This window comes from Rhinatrema bivittatum, chromosome 11 (genome assembly GCF_901001135.1).
Source record: "Rhinatrema bivittatum chromosome 11, aRhiBiv1.1, whole genome shotgun sequence".
NCBI lineage: Eukaryota > Metazoa > Chordata > Amphibia > Gymnophiona > Rhinatrematidae > Rhinatrema > Rhinatrema bivittatum.
In genome coordinates this window covers 53,199,583-53,220,178 of record NC_042625.1, presented here as the reverse complement: position 1 = coordinate 53,220,178, position 20,596 = coordinate 53,199,583, and the positions used below count along the sequence as shown (strand labels likewise).

The 20,596-nt window shown below is 43.9% G+C and overlaps 1 protein-coding gene across 1 annotated transcript in view; it reads right to left on the bottom strand.

Annotated features, from left to right (window-relative positions):
* Positions 1-20,596, bottom strand: part of EIF4ENIF1 (eukaryotic translation initiation factor 4E nuclear import factor 1) — a 144,170-nt gene that overhangs the window by 109,270 nt on the left and 14,304 nt on the right. Inside the window, 4 exon segments of the mRNA XM_029619635.1 lie at positions 6,536-6,598; positions 6,601-6,736; positions 7,263-7,552; positions 17,155-17,282. Of these exon segments, the coding sequence (XP_029475495.1) occupies positions 6,536-6,598; positions 6,601-6,736; positions 7,263-7,552; positions 17,155-17,282 (617 nt within the window).

The following is a 20,596-nucleotide window of genomic DNA, read 5'->3' as shown; positions in this document are numbered from 1 at the left end:
TTACAATAAACAGGGGAGTGATGAAAGGTATAGAGAACAAAGTAAGTATCATGTGCTGAACAAAAAACAGTTATATAAAGTATATAATCTGAGAAAATTCTCTCACTCAACGCACAATAAAGCTCTGAAATTTGTTGCCAGAGGATGTGGTTAGTGCAGTTAGTGTAGCTGGGTTCAAAAAAGGTTTGGATAAATTCTCGGAGGAGGAGAAGTCCATTAACTGCTATTAATCAAGTTTACTTAGGGAATAGCTACTGCTATTAACTGCATCAGTAGCATGGGATCTTCTTAGTGTTTGGGTAATTGCCAGGTTCTTGTGGCCTTGTTTGGTCTCTGTTGGCAACAGAATGCTGGGCTTGGTGGACCCTTGGTCTGACCCAGCATGGCAATTTCTTATGTACCAGAAAATCTGATCACATTACACCATCATGATCTCACTACACTGGTTGCCTGTACATTCACAAATATATTATGAAGTATTAACGATAATATTCAAAACCATTCATTCATTCTAGTAACAGTATGACTGGCATGACATTACAACCATATACACCTCTGGGATCACTAAGATACAAAAATAAAGGACTGACTGTCACCACCACACGGAATACACATCTAACTCAAGAGATAGTGTTTTCCATAGCAGGCCCAAAACTCTGGAATTCTGTACCAGAGATGTTACAATACCACCAAACAGGAAGAGATTTAAATGTGAACTAAAAACATGGCTATTCAAAAATCTATATAGCCTAAATTAAACACATCAGAATGTAAAGAATAAAAAGATAGACTAGAAATATTAATGGAAGTAGGAGGAATAAAACAATGAATGAACATAAAATCTTAATGTTCAGAATATCATGTGAGTGGGATCATCATGTTTTACCCATCTTAAATATTAGATCTTTAGTAAGTTAATATGTATAGGAATATATTTTAAATCTAGATAATCACTTACATAAACACTAGCTACTTAAAAATCGGCAAGACCTGTTGATTAATTCCATATTATATGAAAGAAGTATATATAAAATGTTTAAATAAACCCAGTGTGCCATCTGCAATTCCTCAGTGTTGACCTATACCCAAGCCAAGATGACAGCAAACCATAAACTTTTAAGCAAATTCTTCCCTACAATGAGCCAAAGGGAAGTGAAGTTGCCCAAAAAGACAATGGAAACTCATTTCCCACATTTAACATAAGCAATCTGCATTGAAAACCTCCAACTCAGCCACACTATATACAAAGCAGCAGTATGAGTGGCTGACTCTCCAACCCCCACCCTCATGCAAATGGGCAGGTCTCTAGACTGATCTGTGGTACTACAAGAATGAAAATTAGTAGTAAGAACCAGTTTTCCTTTCCCTGTACCTACTCTCCCCTTAACTTGGGTGGGACCTGGAGAGTTCCGATTGTAGAACACACTCAAAGCACATGGAAGCTGGAAGCCTGTCATCCAAGCGATAATGCCTAACAAAAAGTATACAACGATTTCCAAATAACCGCTGTGCACATTTCATGTGGAGACACCTGTTGTGCTCTCAGGCGACCTCCTGGGCTGAGTCACATGGAGTGCACCCTTTAGAAATATAAGATGACCCTATCGCTTCCTTCAGCCACCACGCTGTTGTAGCCTTAGATGCTTTACCTCTGTTCACTGGATTAGTCCACAGTACAAATAAGTGATCCAATCTATGGAAGTCATTAGTGACCTTTAGATACTTCAATAATGCACACCTCCCATCTAAGAGTCTAAGCTCCCCCACATGAGGCATAGAGGAATCCAAATCTGGACAAGCTGAAGTTCCACTGTGACTAAGGTGGAATGCAGAGACTACCTTAGGCAGAAGTGAAGGCATTGTGCATAAAGATATCCCCAAATCCAACACCTGTAGGAAGGGATATCAACAGTGCCTGTATCTCCGAAATTCTCCTGGCTGAACAAACATCCACCAAGAAAACCACTTTAAGAGTCAAGTCCTTAACCGTAACCCTCTTTAGTGGTTTAAACTGAGCCTCACAATCCTCTAAGGACTAGATTCAGATGCTAAGACTGACAAGTGTTCTGCACCCAGGTATGCAAGTTCTTAGCTCCCCACAGGAATTGTATAACATCCAGATGTACAGATATTGCACCTTAACCTGGAGACAACCCAATGTCGCTACCTTGACTTTCAAGGTTAAGGGCCAGTCAGTTGACCAGAATGTTCCTGTGGAAGAGCCAAAATATGCAACATAGCCTGAAATGGCTGAGGATGTACTCAGTGAAGAGCAGACAAGGACCTGAAGAACCTCCAAATTCGCACATACACCAAGGATGTAGAAGGTCGCCAAGCCTGCAATAAGATGGAAATAATTGCTTTGGAATATCCCCTCCATTTCAGTCATCTCTCAGAAGCAAAGCTGTGAGAAAAGTGAGCCGCCCGACCCAAAAAATATTGGGCTTTAGTGGAAAAAAGTTGACAGATGTCTCAAACCTCAGTGGCCTGTCTATTGCCATTTTGATCAGATCTGGGAACCATAGTTGATGTGAACACTTAGGTGCTATCAGGATCACATCACCCAGATGTTTCTCTATCCTCCATAACCCCTTGTCCACCAGAGGCCAAAGGAGGAAGACAAAGGAGAATCCCGAGTCCACGGCAGAATCAGATCATTGATTCTTTCTGTAGTGTTCTTTTCAGCAGCTGTAAAACTATGACACCTTGGTGTTCTTTGGTCACCTTTAAGTCCATATGGTGATACCCCTATCTTCTGTGAATGAGGCACATTGCTGCCTCAGACAGCTTCCATTCTCCAGGGTCTAACTTTCTCAGACTGAGAAAATCCCCCTGAACCTTGTCCACCCTGGCAAATGAGACATCGCTAGCTGCTCCAAGTGCTGTTCTGCTCAGAGAATCAACCCCTAGGCTTCTTGAGCTATTGCCTGATTTCTTGATTCTGCCTTAACAGTTGATGTAGGCCACCATCAACTCATTGTCCAATAGGATCCATACTGGATGGCAGTGTAACTGTGGCAGACAAGCAAGCAATACTAAACGCACTGCTCTTTTCTGAAGCCTCCTGTTCCGACCACTGGCCCTGCGCAGACTGATCTTGATACAACACCCTCCATCCGGAGAGGCTTACTTCAGTGAAGATTACCCCCCCTCAATCTGAAACTTCCAATTCTACACTATGCTCTAGACTGGTGCAAGTAAGCCACCACGAAAGACTGTCCCTGGTTTTCCCCTCTAATGGAGGAGGAAGATGAAACTTCCAGTAACAGAATCCAGTGGGAGAGGAGAGCCCCCTTACAGAGGCTGCATTTGCAAGAATGCCCAATGCATTAATTCCAATTTTGCTGCCATAGGACCTGTAAATAGTCCCATACCCTGGGCACCGAAAGCTCTAGCAGAAGCCTAGTCTGACTCTAGAGTTTATGTACTCTCTGCATGTGAAACACTCTCCGCCAGTGTGCCGAACTGAGCTCTCAGATACTCTAGAGTTTGAAAGAGGACTAAATGGCTTGTTGCTTGATGTTTCCATCCTAGAGACTTCAAGCACAAAATCGGTACCTTTTGTACCAATTGTCGATAGAGGTCCTCTGATTTCACACGAATGAGCCAGTTGTACAGATGCACCAACACACCGTCCTTTTGCAATGTGGCTCCCACCACTACCTTGGTGAAGTTATGTGGAGCTGTTGCCAACAGAAGGGAATGACTTGAAACTGAAAATTTTCCCCTAGGACCATGAACCTCAGCAATATCTGATGCTCTGGCCTGATGGCTATGTGCAGATACACCTCTGTCAAGTTGAGAGGGCAAAATCAGCTTTGAAATCTGACTCAGTCTCCATCTGCTGGCAGGGGAGCATAACCCATTGGTCCTGAGTCCATCTGGCTAAACGCTAGGAAAAGAGCAATTTATCACTCCAAGAGTTCAAATGTTCTCATTCACCTAGTATTGCTTTGCTAATCGCTTTCTCCAGACAATTCTTAAGGTTTTTGGTTTTTTGTTTTTTTTTAATTTGCAGCCAGCAGAGAACTCATACAGAATTTTGTATCCATTCTGCATCTTCCATGAGCTAGTTCAGCATGGATTTCCATAAAAATGAATATTCATGATGCATAATACCCTTTAGAACATAAGATATAAAATAAAGTAGCTTTAGATACCTGAAAGGTTTGAATGATGCACAAACCTTTTCCGTTGGAAAGAAATCAATAGAACTGGAGGTCATGAAATGAAACTCCAGGGACAATGACTCAGAACCAACGTCAGGAAATATTTCTTCACAGAGGGGGTGGATGGATGCCTGGAATGCTCTTCCGGAGGAGGTAGAGAAGATGAACAGTGAAGGAATTCAAAGGGGCATGGGATAAACACTGTGGATCCCTAAAGGCTAGAGGATGGAAATAAAGAAAAAAATGTGCATGGGGGTAACTTGCTGGTGTGGCAGTTGCTATCCTTAAATCTTGATACTGTTAATGCAACTCCATCATTGCTCTCTCCTTCAATGGCAGAGGGAAAAAGGGAATTTGTTGCCATATGAATCCAACAAGGGCCCCGACTTATGGTTTGGGGAACAAACATGGGTAACTTGCAGCTGCTACTTTTACTACCCTTAAATCACTAGGCCTGATACTTTTGGTGCAGCTCCATCATTGTTCTCGGCTTCCATGGCAATGGTTAATGGAAATTGAATTCCAACAGTATCAGAGTGCCCTGACTTTTGGTCTGGGAAACTGATGAGCCCGAGGGTAACCTGCACAGTGCAGCAGATACTGGCATAAGCTTGCTGGGCAGACTGGGTGGATCATTTGATCCTTTTCTACCATCATTTCTATGTTTCTATTCACATTTTCCTAGAATACTTAGGGCAGAACTAAAGCAACAGTTGCCAAGTCTGAAAACAAGTGTGTTCAGACAGCAGATCTATTGCCCCAAATCCGTGGCCTCCAACCTAGTTGACAGCAAGCCACTGCCTGGATTTTAATTTTAGATTTTTCTATACTGGTGTTTGGAAAACAAGTCACATCGGTTTACAGCATTTACATTTAAACAAAAAAAAGTATATAAACATAATAAAATTCAATACAAATAAGAATTAAACATAAGACTCAGTATGCTAACATTAACTTCTATCATTATTACAATGTTAAGATAAACAGATTAAAATACATATAAAACAGAAAAAATTAAAAATTATCTACAATGGAATATCACAGTTTAGGTGTATCTAGAAAGCATAAAACCTATAATGCCAAGTTTGCTTAGCCTATGCCTTCATTAAAGGCTTGATAAAAAAAAAAAAAAAAGCCATGTTTTGAGCATTTTTCTAAAGTCTGAGTTTGGTTTCAAGCCTTAATTCTGCCGGGAGTGTGTTCCATAGCTTGGGCCCTGCAAGAGATTGCTCTCTCTTTGCACTTATGATTAAATTAACTCATTTACATCACTACTTTCCCTTCTTCCACTTGTCTTTCAGACCCTTAATGATTGGCCATGGTCACTGCACTGAAAGGGGCCCAGGACCTCTTCCCTCTGGAAAAAGCAGAGGCTTAGAGCAGCTCACTACAGATGTATTATGACACCAAGCATCCATATTAGGCAATATGTACTATACAAGGGTAACTTGTCACAAGCCTAAACCCTTCCCTTCTTTTCAGGGCACAGACAACGCTCAGTTTAATCCCAAGGGACTTCTGCACTACTGCAGAGTGCAGAATTCCCCTCCTGCACAGAATATGGCAGGCCATCCCACTCACAAAGAGGATGGAAGAGGCCCTGGTGAGAGAAAGAGAGCCCATGTGAGGAGATTATGAAGGAGTGTGTATGTGTGAGAGATTGGGAGCTGGTGTGTGTATGTGAAGGTGTTTGTGTGAGAGAGCCTACCTGAGAATGTGTGTAAAAAAAGAGCCTGTGTGAAGGGAGGGGGTGAGAGAAAGGGAGCCTTATGAGGGTGGGGTATGTGCATGCGTGAGAGGGAAGGACAAGAAAGGATCCCTTGTGAGGGACAGTTCAGAAAGAGGGGTCAAACTCTTGGAGTGGAGATAAGAGTGAAAGGAGTTGAGCCTAGAAGGGGATGGAAGAGTGTGGCAGGCGGAGGAGTTGGGGCCTGAGAAGTTAAAGTGAAGTCAGGGAGAGAGGGTGGAAGAGAGACTTTATGAACTTCTAAGGAAATTCTGCATTGCATTTTAAATTAAAGACTGTCATGTATATTGTGTTATTTTGACCAATGTAAAGTATGCAGAATTCCCCCAGGAGTAAAAGTCTTCTGCTGATCAGAAGACATCAAGCTTCCTAAGTTGACAAGCAGCATCAAAGAACTCCCAACTCCACCACAAAGATGGGGCTTCTTGGTTCTCTATACAGGTACAATTAAAGCCAACTGCACATAATCCAGCATTCATATGCTACCTCTTAGTAGTACTATATACTGACCATGTGTAGTCAAGGGTCAAGTGGATTCAACCTATGCTGTATAAATGGAGCAGTACCAGCACAATGCAAGCGTTCTCCAGAGAAGACCCATAAACCCCCCCCCCCTCACCTTCTTTAAGCGAGGTAGTGCGGCGTCTTGTCCGTTTCCGGCCTTTCTGATCCTCCTCAAGTATTTATCATCAAAGCCAGTGAGCTCAATGGTTTCCGACTGGCTCGTAGGACCAGCAGAGAACCACTCTGGCTCTTCTTCTGTATAGGAATCGTTGCGCCGACGCTCACCAAACACACGCTTGCTATCCCCATACTCCCTCTGGTAAAAAGGAAGATGCAGAGGAGATGTGTTAGTCTACAATGTTTTCTGGAAAAACAGAGGTTTATTTTAATTTTATTTAGAACTTTTATATACTGACATTCATTTGCATATCACATCGGTTTACAATGAATGGGAAAACAAGTGGGTTAAGATTCAGGCAAAGAACTCAGAAATTGCTGGACTTCATTTCTTATTTCACAGCAGAGGCCTACAGGTCATTTGTTCACATTAAAATCTTCCTTACTGCAGCAACACATCAAAACATCTGTGTTCCCTAAATTATCAAATTACATCATGACCACTTCATCCCACCTCCTCCCTCAACAGCTTAACAGTCTGCTCATCTGTCTATCCATCTCCAGCCCAAAAGATTTCACACCTACACAATGTGCATAACCATCACTATACCAATAGTTTCCTCCCTTGCCCCCTATAGCTAAAATCTGAAGCTGCTTGCCTCAAAGGACTAGAGTCCAAAGCCACTCACTTCATCTCATCTGTTCCAGTCCTATACCGCACTTACTCTGAAACGCTTGTCTTTATAGTCTCTCTCGCGCTCTCTGCCTTCTTTATGGTCTCTGGAGTCCTTCTCACCGCCACGAACATCCCGCTCAAAGCCCCTGGCTGAGATGATTCTCCCGCTACCAATTCTACGCCCAGTTCCTCTGAGGCTCTCATTCTCTTTGTTCTCCAGTGGGCTCCCTGCACTGCGCGAGCTGACAGCTGCTGTCACATGGCAGCCTCCTCCAAAGCTGCGCCTCTGGGGACTTAGAACCACATCCAGTTCATCCTCCTTCACTCGTTCCCTTGGATCTAGATTAAAAAAAAAAAAAATTTATGGAGATGGAACCAGAGCTACAGATCACGTCATAGAGACTCAAACAGGGCAGGAATAATTCTGGGAGGCAGCCAGGTCACTCAGGTGCCTACAATTCAGAAAATGAAAATAAGAGTAAAAGAAAAAATAAGCAAAAAATAGCAACGGATACCAATGGCACAGATACCCTGTCACATGGTAAGGGCAAAGGGCCATCGGCGCCATTTTGATTAGTGGCAGCCTACGGCCCGGGAGAGGGAGATCGCTCCCGGGACCCCCACTGGACCACCAGGTACCTTTAAAAAGTTTTTAGGGGAGGGGGGAGCTAAGGGATTAGTTTTAAAGGGTCGGGGTGGGTTTTTTGTTTATCGGCTCGGGCGCAGCCGATAAACAAAACCGCGATCGGGCCGGACAAAAAAAACCCCACGATGTGAATCGGAACCAGAATTGGAACCAATTCCGTTTCACATCTCTAAGTAGCAGTACCTCAAAAATTCACTCTACCTCCATCTGCTGGTAGAAATGCATAAACCTGCTTGCCTGGACTGATCCAGGGTACGAACAGGAATCATGTTTTTGCCACTAGAGCAGGGCTTCCCAAACCTGCCCTGGGGACTCCACAGCCAGTCAGGCTTTCAGGATATCCACAATGAATATGCATGAGATATATTTGCATATACTGAGTCTCCAAGATATGCAAATGTATCTCATGCATATTCATTGTGGATATCCTGAAAGCCTGACTGATTGTGGGGTCCCCAGGAAAGGTTTGTGAAGCCCTGTACTAGAGATATCTGAGGATATGCATAGAGAAGTCCCTTTCCCCATTTAATGGAGAAGGCATTCAACACTAGTCTCCTGGTAAAGGATGAACAGTATGGCCACTAAGGAGGAAATTTCTAACCTCAGCAAGTTTGTAGAGTCAATATTCTCCTTGGCAAGCAATTTAATTGAATAATTAGAGAGTTGTAGAATATGCTAAGGGCCCAGGCAGAGATTAGTGGGCCAACAGCTCATGAAGGAAAGAAAATTGGTTCTTACCTGATAATTTTCGTTCCTGTAGTACCACGGAGCAGTCCAAACCATGGGTTATGCCTCCCTTCCAGCAGGTGGAGACAGAGAAAAACTTAAGGCATCCTCACTTAACCCGGTGTACCTCCTGCATCCCTTCAGTATTTAGAATATCAAAGCAGAAAAGGACTAGCAATGAATCAAGCAAGAACAGAACTGTAAACATGACATAAGGAAGATAGTTTTCATGTTTATTATGCTGCAATAACAACCGTAACATGCGCGCAGACTGCAAAATTTCCCCTGCTACCCACTCCTAGTCTATGGGCCGGGCGTTTGGACTGATCTGTGGTACTCTAGGAATGAAAATCGGGTAAGAACCAAACTTTCTTTTCCCTATAGGTACCCGGATCAGTCCAAACCATGGGATGTACCAAAGCTTCCTTAAACCAGGTGGGATCTCGCGAGTCCCGCGTGCAGCACGCCCCTGCCAAAATCTCCGGGTGCTTGAACGCCCAAGTGGTAATGGTGAGCAAATGTATGGAGCGTTGTCCAAGTAGTGGCTCTGCAGATCTGAAGCGATACCAACTGGCATTTGGCCCAAGAAGCTGCTTGAGAACGAATAAAATGGGCCTTCAAGCCTTCCTTTACAAATGTATGCATACGAAATAGTTTCTCATCGAGCAATTGTTGTCTTAGAAGCTTTCTGACCTCTTCTGGGACCACTCCAAAGGACAAACAAATGATCTGAGAGTCTGAAAGAATGTGACTTCCAAATAACATAGCAAAGCACGTCTTAACATCCAGCCTACAAAGCTCAGCCTACGAAGCTCACGTGCGTGCTGGGCATCGTTTGCTAAATCTGGAAAAGGCTGGAAGCTCAACTCTCTGGCTTAAATGAAAAAAAAGACACTACCTTGGGCAAGAACGATGGCACCATTCTAAGAGAAACCCCTGATTCAGAGATTCTCAAAAAAGGGTTCCCTACAGGAAAGCACTTGCAACTCAAATTCTGCGAGCTGAGCATATGGCCACCAAAAACACTGTCTTCAGAGTGAGGTCCTTCAATGTTACTGACTTAAGGGGCTCAAATGGCAGTCACACAATCTGCGAAGAACCAAATTAAGATTCCACAACTGACATATTGGCTGGACAGGGGGTTTCAAATCTTACTCCTCTGAGGAAACTTACATCAGGATGGGACGCCACCGAGCTACCAACCAGATTGCCAAGGGCCGCCACCTGTACCCGAAGGGAATTAAACGACAAGCCCTTGGCCAAACCATCTTGCAAAAACTCAACATCTGAGCAATTGTAGTGTGTCTGGGAAGGATTCCTTGCCCCCAACACCAGGTCTCAAAAACTCTCCACACTCTACTATAAGAAAGAGGTAGACATCTTTCTGGCTTATAGCAATGTAGTGATAACTGCCTCAGAATACCCTCTCTTTCTCAATCTCTTCCTCTCAAAAGCCAGGCCGCTAGACAAAAGCAAGCTACCTGGTCAAAATATATAGGACCTTGATGGAGAATATGCTGAAGATGTCCAAGTCGCAGAGGTCCATCCACGGTTAGATTGATGAGATCTGTGAACCATGGAGATCGGGGCCACTCCAGAGCTACTAGGATTACCCTCCCTGGGTGAGCCTCTATCCTGCGAATCACCTTGCCCAGTGGCCAAGGAGGGAACACGTACAGGAGAATTGAGGTTGGCCAGGGAAGCACTAGTGCGTCAACCCCCCCTCTGGCGCAGTGATCTCTCCTGCGACTGAAGAAGCGAGGAACCTTGGCATTGTCCCGTGTTGCCATAAAGTCCATATGAGGAGTCCCCCGTCGGCAAGAAATGAGATCCATTGCCCGATCCGGGAGTTCCCACTTTCCAGGATCTATGCGTCTGCGATTTAGAAAGTCCACTTGAGTGTTGTCCTTCCCAGCTATGTGACAGGCCACTATTGTTGCAAGATTTTGCTCCGCCCGAGCCATAAGCAATTCTGCTTCCTCGGCTACAGCTTGAGCTCTGGTGCCTCCTTGATGAATGATATAGGCCACCGTTGTCGCATTGAGAGAGGACACGAACCGCCTGATGGCATAAATGTGGAAGTGTTGTAGGGCTAAGCGAACCGCTCTGGTCTCCAAGCGGTTGAATGACCATCTGGACTCCTCCGGGGGACCATCCACCCTGTACTGACAGACTGGCAAACAGCTCCCCAGCCAGAGATACTGGCATCCATGGTCACCACTATCTAGTTCGGAACTTCCAGATTTACCCCTTGTGACAGGTTGTGTGGGCAGCACCACCACCCAAGACTGGATCTGGCATGATCTGCGAATGGTAGCTTTGTAATGGTCTCATGAGCAAAAGCCCAAGGTACCACCTCAAGAGTGGATGCCACAGAGCTGAGAACTTGAAGGTAGTCCCACGCCTGGGGCAGTGGAAGAGCCAACAATCAACGAACTTGCCCCATCAGTTTGTTCAGTCGATCTGTTGGGAGAAAGACCTTCCCGACTGCAGTGTCGAACCGGGCTCCCAGAAATTCCAACGTCTGGGAGGGGACGAGGTTGCTCTTGGACTCATTGATCACCCATCCGAAGGATTCCAAGAGAGTTGTCAACTGGTGTATCACTTCCACAGCAAACTCTTGATTTTGCTCTGATCAGCCAATCGTCCAGGTAGGGATGAATGAGCAGGCCTTGCCTCCGGAGAAAGGCTGCCACCACCACCATGACTTTGGTGAATGTGCAAGGAGTGGTTGCGACGTCAAAGGGTAGAGCACAGAATTGGTAATGCATTCCCAGCTCCATGAAGCAAAGGAACTTTTGGTGATCCTCGTGTATGGGAATGTGCAAATAGGCCTCCAACAGATCTAGAGGCTAGAAATTTGCCCTTGCACACCACAGTGATGAATGAACGCAGAGATTCCATGTGAAAGTGGGACACCTTGAGAGACTTGTTAACCCCCTTGAGGTCCAAAATTGGCCGGAAGGAGCCCTCTTTCTTTGGAACTACAAAGTAAATGGAGTACCACCCTGTCATCTGGAGTCATGGGCTTCACAGCTCCGAGGGCCAGTAGACTTTCTAGAGTTTGTCAAAAAATCTGTTTGGCCTGGGGACCACATGGAGATATGATGAAGAAGAACTCTGAGAGGGCGAGCAAATTCCAAAGTGTAGCCTCGTTCTATTATGCTTGGCAACCACTGATCCGAAGTAATTGTGGCTCATGCCTCGTAAAACCGTGACAGGCGACCCCCAACCCGTGGGATGGGCCGACCGCATTTCATTGTGTAGGCTTGGAGGTGGGAGTGGGGGAGGAACCACCTCTGCATCCATGGAAGGACGAGGACCAGGCTTGGCTTCTGGCAAACGGCTGTTGCTGTCCGGCCGCTTGCTGCTTGTTTTGCTGAAATCTGCTGCCCCTGAAAATGAGAATGGGATGACTGAAAACCTTTAGAGGGCTTCGGTCTGTCCTCAGGCAACTTGTGAACATTGTTCTCCCCCAGGGACTTGATCAACTGCTCCAAATCATCCCCGAATAAAAAAAACCAAAACAAAAAACATCTTTAGACGGGATAGCTCCCAGCTGAGCCTTGGATGAAACAAAAAAAACCAACCAAAAACGCCTTGCCGACACTGCAGACGACATGGTGCGAGATGAGGTCATATAGAGCATCTGCCCCATATGCCACTGCAGCTTCCAAATGTTGTGCCTGTTCAGACTCTCCTGGAGGAAGATCTCTAGACATCAGCAGCTGCTGAACCCAGTGCAGGCTCACTCGCAGCATGTAACTGCTACACACTGCTGCTTGGACACCCAGGGCAGAGACATAAAAAAAAAAACGCTTAAGCAGGACTTCCAGCTTGCAATCCTGGAGATCCTTGAGGGCCATCGAGCCTGCCACAGGAATGGTGGTCGTTTGACCACAGCCGAAACCGCGTCAACTTTAGGGGATCGGAGGAGCACCACAGTCATCTGATAATGGATACAGATTATCTATAACACGACACAGACCAGCATCTGGAGCCTCCCACTCCCTGGTCACCAGCTGCTGAATCATGGCATGAACAGGAAAAACCTGGGCCAGAGTACACAATCCCGCTATAACTGGATCCACCAAATCCTGCAGCAGAGCTTGTAGGGGAAGCTCGACCCCCAGCTCAGATAGAACTGCCGGAATGAGGGGCTCTAATTCCTCCCTCCGAAACAGCCGGGCCACCTTAGGTTCATCCCCCTCTAAGGGGTTTTGTTTTCCTTGCTCCTCATCCAATCCCCCACCAGTGGGAGGGAAAGGAGAAATTCCTGCACCTGTTGCCGCACTGCCTGGAGCAGCCATGACACCTGAAGCCACAACACATTTCAACTTCGCGACCCATAGAGACGCAGGAACATCCATGTGCTTGGCTATCTTGGGGAGGGGGGTGGGGGGAGCTCTTCACAGGTCTCATCGGCAAGGGAGCACCTTGCAGAGATCTGGAAGCCAAAAAGGCTTTATGCATAAGAAGGACAAAAATCTAAAGAAAAAGAACCAAAATAAACATCCTGTCCTCCAGGGAAAACAGGATCCTCCTGTAAATCATACTGGTCCTGATCCAAAATATAAGGACCTGCAGGGACTGTAGATAACACAGGAGGAAACTCCCCCTCTCCCCAGCACTTTTCTGAGCTGTAGCAAAAGTGTTTAAAACGGCTGCCGACCTACACCGAGGGAAAAAGGATCAGCACTGAACTCACAGAGCCGATATTCTCCACATGCTACACACTAAGATGGCTGTGGCATTGTGGTGGTGGGGAGGAACGGCTCAAAAAATGTGAAAAACATGATGAAATTCGGCCTTTGGTCCTGGATTGCAGCAGACTAAAAATAATTTTTGAAAAGTTTCGATTTTTTTTTTGTTTTTTTACACAAGTGCTCAGAACACCACACGGTAAGAAAGGGTCTGGACCACCAGTAATCTCTTCCCGGGCTGCTTACCCTTGCTGGAGCCCTGTGGGGTCACTAAGCCCTGCTCCAATACCTGCTACCCAGAGAGGATGAATCCACAGGATCTCACAACCTTCTGGGAGGATAGGGAAATACTCCCTGCTGCACAAGAACTTCTTCCTTTTTTTTTTTTTTTTTAAACTTGCTTGATTCACTACTTAATAGCTAGTTCAATTTTAGTTAACTTTAAGGGATAGCCTAACCCCAGACACAGGGCAAGACTGCAGGGTTTGCACCACCTTCATCTGCTGGAGACAGAGAAATACTGAAGGGATGCAGGAAGTGAGGGTAACCTTTCAAGTTTTTCTCTTTCACCACCTGCTGGAAGGGAGGCATAACCCATGGTTTGGACTGATCCGGGTATGTACAGGAAATCTTAATTTCTCTCCCAAAAGGACATCTTTAGGAAACTTGGACTGAATATATTCCATTTAAAAAAAACAAATCCCTGATTTGACTAGGTAGCATAATAGGGCTTAAAGTTTCTACCTTTGTGGTAACTAGGCCTGAAGCCTCAGCACTGGGAGGGGTCAAAACTCTAAGTACTTTCACTTAGTAAACGTGCTTCTTAGATTCTTGACAGATACCTCCTAAAAGAGGCAGCTTGCTCAGCAACTTGGATAGAGGAGAGAAAAGGATCTAAAGTGTGGTATGATAACATAAGATTTCCATATTGGGTCAGAACAAAAGGTCCATCAAGCCCAGTATCCTGTTTCCGTGGCCAATCTAGGTCACAACTACCTGGCAGGAACCCAAACTGTCAGATTCCATGTTGCTCATTCTAGGGATAAGCAGTGGATTTCCCCAAGCCCACCTTAATAATGGTTTATAGACTTATCTTCCAGAAGCTTGTCCAAACTTAAACCCAGCTACACTAACAGCTTTTACCACAGCCCCAGCAATGAATTTGAGTACTGAACTGAGTAAAAAAATGTTTTACATGTATCACCTAGTAACTTCATTTTGTGGTCCCTAGTCTTTGTACTTTTTGAAAGAGTAAAACTGATTAACATTTACACTCATTTTAGAACTCTATCATATCTCCCCTCAGCAGACTTCTCCAAGCTGATAAGTCCTAACTTCTTTAACCTTTTCTCAATAGGGAAATTGCTCCATCCCCTTTATCATTTTGGTCACCCTAAGTAACTTCTCATTCTGCTATGTCTTTTATGAGATATGGTGAAAAGAACTGCACACAACTCACACTGCAAAGGCACCATGGAGTGAGAGACATATTCTCCGTTTTATTCTCCACTCCTTTCCTAATAATTCCTAGCATTCTATTTGCTTTCTTGGCCACTGCCACACACTGAGCAGAGGATTTCAACATATCTACAATGATGCCTTCATCCTTTTCCCAGGGATAACTCCCAGCGTGGAACCTTGCATTGTGTAGCTCTCCAAAATGATTCCCTTCTGTGCAAAGAATATCTGTCTGTCCTGTAGGCCCACTGCCCTGAGAGTATGCATCCATCTATAACTATAGCAGAGTCGCTCAATGTAGTCTTCACTAGCATTATATACCAAGCAGATGGATTGCTTCTCTCACACACATCTTGAGCAAATGGAAGTCACCAAGTCTCTTGAGAGAGGTGGTAAGTGAACCCCCTAGCATATTCTCCAAAATTGTGCGTAAGAAATGGACCATGTAATTCACTATAAGACAGGGACATGGCATTGTGATAATACCTTTTCCTGAAACAGTCTAGGACCTGACCCTGCTGACTGGTGCAGCAACTGGGACTTGCTGAATCTTATCTGCCTGAGCCCAATATTTGATGTTCACCTTCTTGCCAACTATGACTACAGTGCACGGAATTCCCCGCATCTTCTGTAAGCCCTGAAAAGTGAGTACAACACCAACACCTGTGGGACATCCAGGTGCTTGAGCTGGCCAAAAAGTACCATCCTGGATTGTTTCAACCTGCATCTCAGTCTGAATGGCCTTAGCCATTATTTGTACAATACAATCTTCTAGTGGAGAAGGGTCCAAGGGGGAGCTTACAGAAGGGTTCCTTATCGGGAAAACATTAATCCATATGGAGATCCCCAGGCACATTCAGGGTATGGGGACGTGTGAATGTGCTAATGCATGAATCCACGTTTTGGTGCTAAATGCGTCCAAGCTGATCACTGCTGAATGGCTAGAGAAGCTTCCCTTTAAAATCGTTTTGCTTCGACTTGGTATAAAAAACACAACCTAGATGTTTGACACAGTAGGGGGAAGTACAGTAGGTGAAAGACTTGACACTAAGTAGAGTTGAGCTGATCGCAGTTGGCTGCTTGGCATGCTTCCTATACAGAGCTACTGCCTTTGCTACCTGCTTCTGAAGATCCTCAATGACAGCTGAGTGTAAGTTTATAAACCTTAGCAGGAGGGCTGACCATCTGAAAGATATCTTGAAGGGTGTTGAGCTGGAACTCTGGAGACAGGCAACTTTTCAAGAAGCAAGGCAGAGCATTCTTCCAAGTGAAGCTACTTCAGGGGTCAGAAGCACTCAGTCTGCAGCTCAGCATAAGCTGCGAGATTAGGATCTGCAGCAATCTTCATCTTCAAAAGGAATCCATGTTTCCTTTGGCAACTCCTTGCCTCACTCAAATGCCACAGCTTATGGTTCTATGGAATTAGACTATTTGGTCATGGCAAAAACCAGGGGGAGGCAATTGCAGTCCTTTGGTACCCACAAGCAGGTCAGCTTTTCAGATATCCACACAGAAAATGCACTGCCTCCACTGTATTCAAGTCTCTCATGCATATTCATTGTCGATATCCTAAAACGTTGATCTGCTTGTGGCATGAGTATCAGAGTTAAGTCTTTTTACTGGCATCTCAAGCAGATGCTGTGTCTGGCAGCCATTTACAGCAGATTCTACCAAGATCGGCAATGACTTTTTGCAGTATAGAACAATTTTGAAGTGATTGGCTATCTTTTCTGCCATCACTGGAAAGCCAGATGCAAAAAAAAAAAAAGAAAAAAAAAGAAAGAATTCTGCTTTCCCCTCCAAAAACAAGAGAACTGAACAGAAGTGGGTTGACCAGGAGCCTGCTAAAAGCTGTGGAAAGACTGAGGAGCAATGAAAAAAAAAAAAGTTAAAGATGACATCAATATGCTTAATTGAAAACTACAAGCAAAACAAAAACTGACCTATGGAAAAAGTTAAAAATGCTTTGTTTTAAACAGCAAAGCAGCAGTCATTCAGAAAAATGCATCCAAAATCCACAACACAGATGCATGGGAGCTGCCATGGATGCTCAGTAGAGAGCTAATTTCCTAGAAAGCTCTAGGAATTGCACTCCATGGTGGTACCTGCAGAATATCAATCGTGTGTGACTGAACTGCATCGAGGGAATAAAATATGCTGGCACAATAAGGAGACTGCATGAAAAGATCATGGACAGATCATGAACAATCCATGCACAGATCTATTTCTGAAATACACTTCACACACATCTTTCAGTTATCAAGGAATAATAGTGCAAAATTTAAGAAACAGATGGCACCAATTCTAGAAGCTTTCCTATTTCAACAGCACAAGCTCTCAGCACAGACACTGCCACCCAAGGAGCATGGCCTGTGAATAAAGAGCGGCCAGCACACTAAATTACTTGCCTGCTATCCTGCGCTTCAGAGAAGTACGGTCTGAATCTGAATCTTTTTTTAGTCCTTCTATTGGAGAACTTCTCCCAGAGGTGGGGTACAAGGATGCATGCCACTTCTCAGGATCCCAGACACCATCACTGTGCAACAGTCACAAGACATTTGGCTTCAGTACCACAAGATTCATTAAAGTCAGTTATCAGAAAGGATTAGAGAGCTAAATAAATCCAAAGCAACAAGTCTGAGACACCACCAGCTGGTAGAAGCAGAACTTCAGCAACAGAGTTCCCTGCTCTGCTATACACACAGTCCCAACTCCTCTATCCCTGGAATGAAGAGCTGCCGTAGACTGCAGGAGGGAGGCTTATCTACATCTTTTGATGATTCTTATATTGGTTCCATAAAAAGGTACCACAAATGGCAAAAAAATAAAAAAATCTGCAGGAGAATAAGTATTAAAATCTTATGAAAACTTCTGGCCTAACACTTCAGACAATCTGAAGCATGACCAAGCCACCTAACAAGTTTCACCAATGTAAGGTTCACAAGTCACAAGACCTCTCTTCCAGAAAAAGGACATTTTAAATGTTCTCCTTTACAAGTGAAACAAAAATGCAAACACATTCAGGCAATAAATATGAAAAAAAAAATTGGTACTTACCTGCTAATTTCTGTTCCTGAAGTACCACAGAGATCAGTCCAAACAAGTAGGGTTTGCATCCTTACCAGCAGATAGAGGCAGAGAACAAAACTGAGGCACTGCTTCATATATGAGTGCGCCACCAGCAGTCTCTTAGTATTGACCTGTACCCAAACCAACTATGGAGTAACAATTCAATTCCCCAAATGAGGGTGAACACCAAACCCAAAGGTTGGAGCACCCCCAAACAGAAAAACCACAAATCAACCCAAGGGGATAACCACACAAGCTAGCAAACTTCTTTAGGTTCCGTATATATACATTGACAGCTCTTTCCAGTAAGCATGCCAGAACACAGACTTGAGAACATTAAGGGGCTGGATTTCTGGACTGATCTTTGTTACTTCAAGAACAGAAATTAGCAGGTAAGAACCAAAGTTTCCTCTCTTGTTCGTACCCAGATCAGTTCAGACAAGTGGGATATATCAAAGCACCTCTACACTGGGCAGGCCCACGAAAGATCCCCTTTTAACACACTGTCGCCAAAGGCAGGCTCTCTTGGAGCTTGAACATCTAAACTGTAATGGTAAGATAAAGTGTCACAGCTCTACAAATCTCCTGTGGAGACGCTGACACTTGGCCCACAACGCTGCCTGCACTCTTACTAGTGTGCGGATGCAGCCCCTCTGGAATTCTTCTCCCCTTACAAAAAGGTAGGTCGAAACAATAGCATCCTTCAGCCAACGCACTACCATGCCCATGGAGGCCTTGCATCCAATTCCTGGCACCTCCCAACAATACAGATGCAATGAAATAGCTAGATTCTTCAATGATAAAATTGAGACTGAGAAACAAAATACCTAAGACACCCAAACAAGAGATTAAAATGTGTAAAAAAGACGTGACACCATGGTCCGAATTTAACGAAATAACCAACAACCAGGTTGAAAACATGATCAAAAAACTAAATCTCGCCCCACACCAAATAGATTCATTACCCATAGTGGAAATCAAAAAGCTTACTGAAATCACCGCTCCAACCTTTACAAAAATTATAAACTACTCCCTAGAAGAAGGATACGTACCAGACACACTGAAAGGAGCAATCATCAAACCAATAATCAAAGAGAAAAACATGGACCCCCAAATACTAGCAAACTACAGACCAGTGTCAAACTTACCTCTAATGCCCAAATTAATCGAAAAAAAACAGTACAAACACAGTTATCTGAGCACTTAGATAATATCCTTTACTCGTCCCAGCACGGTTTCCGTAAGCAGTATAGTACTGAAACACTCCTACTCGCCCTAACAGATAATATACTAAGAGGGTTCGATAACGGAAAACAATATATTCTGATATTACTAGATTTATCAGCAGCTTTTGACAGTGAATCACATAATACTAATCAAAAGGCTTGAAGAAATAGGTCTACAAGACAAAACAAATGGTTCAGATCATATCTAGATAACAGAACTTTTCAAGTTCAAATTAAAAAACACACTATCCGACAAGATTACATTGAAAACAGGAGTCCCACAAGGGTCAGCACTATCTGCTACTCTGTTTAACATATATCTTCTGCCCCTATGCCATCTCCTCGCTGGACTTGGAATCATACATTACATCTATGCTGACGACATCCAGTTAATCCTACCAATTGATGAAACTATTGAAAAAACAATAGGCCTAGCCATGATGTATCTGGACATAATAAAACTGTTAAACCAAATGGAGCTCATAATTAACATTGATAAAACTGAATTTATATACTTAGAAAGGAAAAGCATGAATATTACACAAACCCCAATATTTCTCAAGAACCACCAACAAATTGACTTAGCAAAGAAAGTTCGCAATCTCGGAGTAATAATTGACAATGAACTAAACCTCAAACACATATCATTAAAGGTTAAGGAAGGATATGCTAAACTCATGATACTATGAAAACTGAAACCATTACTATCCTTACCAAACTTTCGTACTGTACTGCAATCTCTGATTTTCACCAGCACAGACTATTGTAATGCCTTGCTACTAGGCCTACCCAACACTACAGTAAGACCTCTACAGATTTTACAAAATGCTGCTGCTAGAGTTCTCACTGGAAAAAACAAAAGATCACATAACAGGCACACTCGCCACCCTACATTGGCTTCCCATAGAACAAAGAATACAGTTCAAAGCACTGTGCTTAATACACAAACTTATCCATGACGATAAAGCAGAATGGCTGAACACAGCACTTAGAGTACATGTCCCACACAGAAATTTAAGGTCAGCAAACAGAGCACTCCTTCCCATTCCTTCTGTGAAAACAGCAAGACTTACCCAAGTGAGGGAGCGAGCTTTGTCCCTAGCCGGTCCCATATTACGGAACTCCATGCCCCTTGATCTCAGACTCCAGAGCAATCAAACTTTTCAAAACACAACTCAAAACCTGGCTTTTCATACAAGCCTTCAAGATAGAAAATTGATGCAGGCAATTAAGCAAGGATATGCTGCATAAAGCACCGAATGCCTAATTTAATGCTCCTTACTGAATTAGTTCAACCTTTAACTGTAGGCAACCTTCAGGTCACATTGCTATGAAACACTCAATCCCCACAAATAAATGCCTTTTTGTTACAGAATACTAATGGCACCACCTATGTAACGTACGACCCATTTTTTTATATAGGTGCCCTATTGTAAACCGTTATGCTGGTGAATAACTTAATGACGGTATATAAAAACTCTTAAATAAAAATAAAATACAAGCAAATGAACAGACCACTGAAAACTGTTTGTGACCTTTGCCGCTGGCGACTCAG